The sequence below is a fragment of the Rhinopithecus bieti genome, unplaced genomic scaffold, assembly GCF_001698545.2.
Source record: "Rhinopithecus bieti isolate Rb0 unplaced genomic scaffold, ASM169854v2 scaffold_18548, whole genome shotgun sequence".
Taxonomy (NCBI): Eukaryota; Metazoa; Chordata; class Mammalia; order Primates; family Cercopithecidae; genus Rhinopithecus; species Rhinopithecus bieti.
The window spans coordinates 432,680-438,679 of NW_016809526.1; the positions used below are offsets into that span (position 1 = coordinate 432,680).

At 39.5% G+C, this 6,000-nt stretch overlaps 1 protein-coding gene across 2 annotated transcripts in view; it reads right to left on the reverse strand.

The window, feature by feature from the left end:
* SERAC1 (serine active site containing 1) overlaps positions 1-6,000 on the reverse strand; it is a 61,275-nt gene that overhangs the window by 36,948 nt on the left and 18,327 nt on the right. For both annotated transcript variants that reach the window (XM_017889658.1, XM_017889660.1), the window contains 3 exons: positions 5,016-5,152; positions 3,422-3,511; positions 1,006-1,137 (listed from right to left, as the gene is read on the reverse strand). In XM_017889658.1, the coding sequence (XP_017745147.1) occupies positions 1,006-1,137; positions 3,422-3,511; positions 5,016-5,152 (359 nt within the window). The remainder of the gene's footprint in view (positions 1-1,005; positions 1,138-3,421; positions 3,512-5,015; positions 5,153-6,000) is intronic.

Below are 6,000 nucleotides of genomic sequence, written 5' to 3' on the forward strand. Positions count from 1 at the left end.
CTCCTTAGCCTCCCAAAGTGCTGGGATTACAGGTGTGAGCCACTGTACCTAGCTGAGAAAATTATTTTTTTTCTATTTTGCCCATTTTTACAAGACAGCTCTACTAACAAAATATAGTTTTGTCCATGTACTATAACCAGAGCAGATATGAGTTCTTTTAAAGTATTTTTATTGTAAAATGTGTGACTCTGAAACACAATTACATATTTCAAATAGTCCATTAAAAATCATATACACGGCCAGGCGCGGTGGCTCAAGCCTGTAATCCCAGCACTTTGGGAGGCCGAGACGGGCGGATCACAAGGTCAGGAGATCGAGACCATCCTGGCTAACACTGTGAAACCCCCGTCTCTACTAAAAAATACAAAAAAACTAGCCGGGCGACGTGGCAGGCGCCTGTAGTCGCAGCTACTCGGGGGCTGAGGCAGGAGAATGGCGTAAACCCGGGAGGCGGAGCTTGCAGTGAGCTGAGATCCGGCCACTGCACTCCAGCCTGGGCGACAGAGCGAGACTCCATCTCAAAAAAAAAAAAAAAAAAAAAAAAAAAAGATATACACACATACAAATTGGGTACATTCAACTATTAGTATTAGAGTCAAGTAGATTGTAAAAGTAAAAGCAAATATAATTGTATGGTGTAGCAAGCAATTAAGTATACTTCATTAAATAGAAACCCAAAGAAAACTGAAGTACATTAGGCAACTATCAGAATCAAGAGTTGCTCTCAAAGAAGTATGTAACCAAATAAAACTTTGTTCTGGTAGAAAGTTACACAAACATATATTCCTCATTTCTAAGCTCATTCTTACCAAACACATTTGACTACCAGGTCAGCAGGCTTTCTACTTTCCGTATCACTGAAGCTTCTTAAGATTTTTAAAATACTTTTTATATATACTAAGACTGCCTGAATTATTTTCCTTCCTGAATCTCACTCCCTTGTCTTTTACATCGGAAATCAAGAGCCAGCTGAAGACCTGCCACCTGTTCGGGTGGTCTCATTACCATGCCAGTGATGGGTCTCCGACATCTCCTGCACAGCCTCGAGTCGCGTGGTTTTGTCATCTGACTTGCTCTTCCGTAGGAGCAGCCACACAGCACACTCATGATCTTCTATATCAACTGTACTAAAAGGGTCTTTGCAAAAAGAAAAAACCAAGACAATGTGAACAGCTAAGATAATACTTTTATCTTCACTTTAAGACAGTAATTTATAAATATTTGAAATCTACAATTGGAGAGTTAAATCCATGTATACAGGTATTGATAAAAACTGATATTATTTGTTCTCAATTCTATAATATTATCTTTTATAGTTATTATGAATACTGTGTGTGCTTTTTTTTTGGTGGGGGGCAGGGGTCAGTTTTGTTTTGTTTTTTGAGACAGTCTCACTTTGTTACCCAGGCTGGAATGCAGTGACACGATCATGGCTCACTGCAGCTTCAACCTCTTGGCCTCAAGCAATCCTCCCACCTCAGCTTCCTGAGTAGCTGAGATCACAGGTGTGTACCATTAGGTGCAACTAAACTTTTTCTTTTTTTTCTAGAGACAGGGACTTGTTACCTTGCCCAGGTTCAACATGTATGCTTTTGTTTTGTATATTCTGGTGTCTTTCATATGTGGTCATTTTTAAAATCTTTTCTCCCCAAAACTTTTCAAAAGATCAAATATATGAAAGAAATTAAAGAATACATTAACATAGGCTGGGCACGGTGGCTCACGCCTGTAATCCCAGCACTTTGGGAGGCCCGAGGTGGGTGGATCACAAGGTCAGGAGATCGAAACCATCCTGGCTAACACTGTAAAACTCTGTCGCTACTAAAAATACAAAAAAAAAAAAAAAAAAATAGTCGGGTGTGGTGGCGGGCACCTGTAGTCCCAGCTACTCAGGAGGCTGAGGCAGCAGAATGGTGTGAACCCGGGAGGCAGAGCTTGCAGTGAGCAGAGATCGTGCCACTACACTCCAGCCTGGGTAACAGAGCAAAGCAAGGACTGTCTCAAAAAAAAAAAAAAAAAAGGTTAATATCCATACATCACCACTAATGGACTTCAATAACTGTTATTATTCTACCATATTTTCTTAATCTATATTCATATGTAATTTTTCCCAAACTATTTGAAAGGATGATGTAGACAAAATGACATTTTACCCTTTCACAGTTCAACCTGCATCTCCTAAGAACAATCCTGCATTCTCTTAAATAACCACAATGCTATTATCACACCCAAAACACTAACAAAATCTTCCCAAATCATCTAAAATTCAGTCTAATTCCATATTCAAGCTTCCCCAATTTTTCAAAAAAAAAAATTTTTTTAAGGTTGTTTTTTAAAACCAGGATTTAATAAAGTCTCTTTTAACTATAGAAAGTTTTCTCACCTTTTATTTTCACAATGCCAACTTTTTAAGGAGATCAGATAAGCTCTTTTGTATCTAGCTCCACATTGTAGATTAACCTGATTGTGAAATCTATGATTGTGGATGTACTATGCTCATGATGAGAAGGCATGGGAGTGATTTTCTAACAAATTTAAAATTAAAAAAACACTTATCAAGAGAATAGGGCCGGGCGCGGTGGCTCAAGCCTGTAATCCCAGCACTTTGGGAGGCCGAGACGGGTGGATCACGAGGTCAGGAGATCAAGACTATCCTGGCTAACACCGTGAAACCCCGTCTCTACTAAAAAATACAAAAAACTAGCCGGGCGAGGTGGCGGGCGCCTGTAGTCCCAGCTACTCGGGAGGCTGAGGCAGGAGAATGGCGTAAACCCGGGAGGCAGAGCTTGCAGTGAGCTGAGATCCAGCCACTGCACTCCAGCCTGGGCGATAGAGCGAGACTCCATCTCAAAAAAAAAAAAAAAAAAGAGAGAGAGAGAATAGGGTATATTTTATCTCCATATTTATTCATAATTACCCAAGGAAGGAAGAAAATTGTCCAAAGCATTAAGCCCTTAAAATTAAATACAGTCCAAGAGAATAATGCTAATTAATTTTCTTTCTTTTCTTTTCTTTTTTTGAGACAGAGTCTCACTCTGTCACCCAGGCTGGAGTGCAGTGGTATGATCTTGGCTCACTGCAACCTCTGCCGCCTGAGTTCAAGTGATTCTCCTGCCTTAGCCTCCCGAGTAGCTGGGATTACAGGCACCCATCACCGTGCCTGGCTATTTTTGTATTTTTAGTAGAGATAAGGTTTCACCATGTTAGCCAGGCTGGTCTCAAACTCCTGACTTCAGGTTATCCACCCACCTCAGCCTCCTAAAGTGCTGGGATTACAGGTGTGAGCCACCGCACCTGGCCTGATTATTTTCCATAGCTATAAAAAATATCAGTATAAGAAATGACAAAAAGTATCAGGTTGATCATTCCAATGACTTTCAGATTACTGATAAGGATTCCAAGTCACATATTTGATATTTACCAGCAAATGGATTCCGTAGTATCTTGGCGGATGTTGCCAATACTTTTCTTACTGCTTTGTGAAGTTCTTTTCTTGCCTGCCAGGCAATACCTAAAATGATCATAAAATCAAGTAAAACCAAGAATGTATTCTTTTTTTTCTTTTTTTTTTGAAACAGAATCTTGCTCTGTCGCCCAGGCTGGAGTTCGGTGGTGCGATATCCCCTCACTGCAGGCTCCGCCTCCCGGGTTCACCCCCTTCTCCTGCCTCAGCCTCCCGAGTAGCTGGGAGTACAAGCGCCCGCCACCATTCCTGGCTAATTTTTTTGTATTTTTAGTAGAGACGGGGTTTCACCATATTAGCCAGGATGGTCTCGATCTTCTGACCTCATGATCCACCTGCCTTAGCCTCCCAAAGTGCTGGGATTACAGGCGTGAGCCACCACGCCCCGCCCAAGAATGTATTCTTAACACTATGCTCCAGTGTTTCAAAGAGAAATGTATAAACTCCAAATTTTTTCACAAAGAAAATACAAAATAGCACCGTTGTCTTTTTATTGTCACTACTGATGCAACTAAAACCATTATGGAAACACAGAGCTCTCAATTCCAAAATAAGATTGCTCTCCAAGTTAAGGAAAAGTAAAACAAAACACTAACTACAAAACACTTACTAAAGCTAAAGAAAATCTTCACATACAACATAGGTTTTGCAATATCCAGGAAAATGTCCCTCATGATGAGCTCACCTCAAACTGAAGTTTGGAAATACTTTATTAAAGAGATTAAGTCTTATTATACAGGTATATTATAAGCAACAACAATTATCTATGTAATTGAAATTGTAAACATACCATAAAAGCATTTTGAAATATAGAAAGTGATAACTAATAGCAACAGAGCAGCGGGTGACAGACACAGGAGAGCAGTAGAGCCTGCCCCACTTGAGGAACATCATGTTAACTGGCACATTCTGGCTAACAGTGTATGAACAGGCAGCTGTGAGTCAAGTGTGTGACTCACCATGCTACCCATATGTTGAGGAAAATACACTCTTCTGCTGTAAAATTTCATGTTCACCATGCAACCATATGATCACTAATGAGGGCTTCCATGTGTCATAAATATTGAGAAGTGGAGTGTCCTAACTAGTAAAGACAGGTTTTCTAGCCTGGGTGACAGATAATTATAATAAATGAGTTGGCATTCATATTGATGAATGTATCTCATGTGTTTGGTTTGCATGAATACATCCCTTAAAGTAGAAATATCGCTGAGCTAAATGATAAAATCATGTTTTTTGTACTTGCCAAACTGAGAGCCAGCCTCTGTACTGACAGTTCCACTAAGGTGTGGAATTCCAGGTTCAGACTAAAAATGCCAGTTAGTCTTCACTTCACTTAGTTTTAGGAGAGTTGCAAACCTGGATTAAATGTGGAAGTCTAAACTTTGGTCCTTAATTAATTCTTTAGGAACTTGGTTTTCACAGGGTTTGGCGATTCTTAGAATTAGCTCAATCTGTACTACTAATACTGTGTTTTAAATAGACATATTTTTAAATTCAATGACTAGCTTCCATTTTTCACAAAGAGAGGCTTACTTCACAATAAACTTACCATGATTTTCTCCTTTATCTAAAGAAACTGTGTGCACATATATATATGACTTCATTTTTTCTCTTTCTACCACTTGAGTATCTAATGTCACAGCTTTCTTCAGGGCCAGAACTTCATATGTAAGAAATAAAGAACCTCTTAAAGAGAAAGAAAAAATGCATCATAAATACACAATCAAAATGTAACACAAGAGCTACTCTTCTCTATTAAGTTTGTCATAGTAAACGTCTTTCTTTTTTCTTGGGAAACATAACATGTATACAGTAATATGCATATAACATTTATACAGTCATGCGCCATATACTGACTTTTTGTTCAAGGACAGACCTCATATACGATAGTGGTCTCATAAGATTATAACGAGCTAAAAAATTCCTATCTCCTAGTGACTAAGTAGCCAACGTAACACATTAATCACATGTTTGTGGTGATGCTGTGTAAACAAATCTACCATGCTGCCCATCCTAGAAAAGTCTAGCATATACAATTATGTAGAGTACATAATACTTGATAATAATAAATGTTACTGATTTATGTATTTACTATAGTATACTTTTATTGCTATTTCAGTGTGTACTCCTTCTACTTAACTGTAAACTGCCTAGGGCAGGTCCTTCAGAAGGTATCCAGAAGAAAGTGTTATCACAGGAGATGACAGCTCCATGCGTGTCACTGCCCCTGAAGACCTCGCAGTAGGACAAGATGCAGAGGTGGAGACAGTGATATGGATGACCCTGACCCTGTGTAGGCCTAGGCTGATGGGTTTGTGTTTTCATTTTTAATAAAAACATTTAAAAAGTTAAAAAATTTTTTTTGCTGGCACAGTAGCAAGGCCTGTAGTCTCAGCTATTCCAGAGGCTAAAGCAGGAGAATCCCTTGAGCCCAGGAGTTCGAGGCTACAGCATGCTATGACTGTATCCACGAGTAGCCACTGCTCTCCAGCCTGGGCGACAGAGCAAGACCTCGTCTCAAAAAAAAAAAAAAT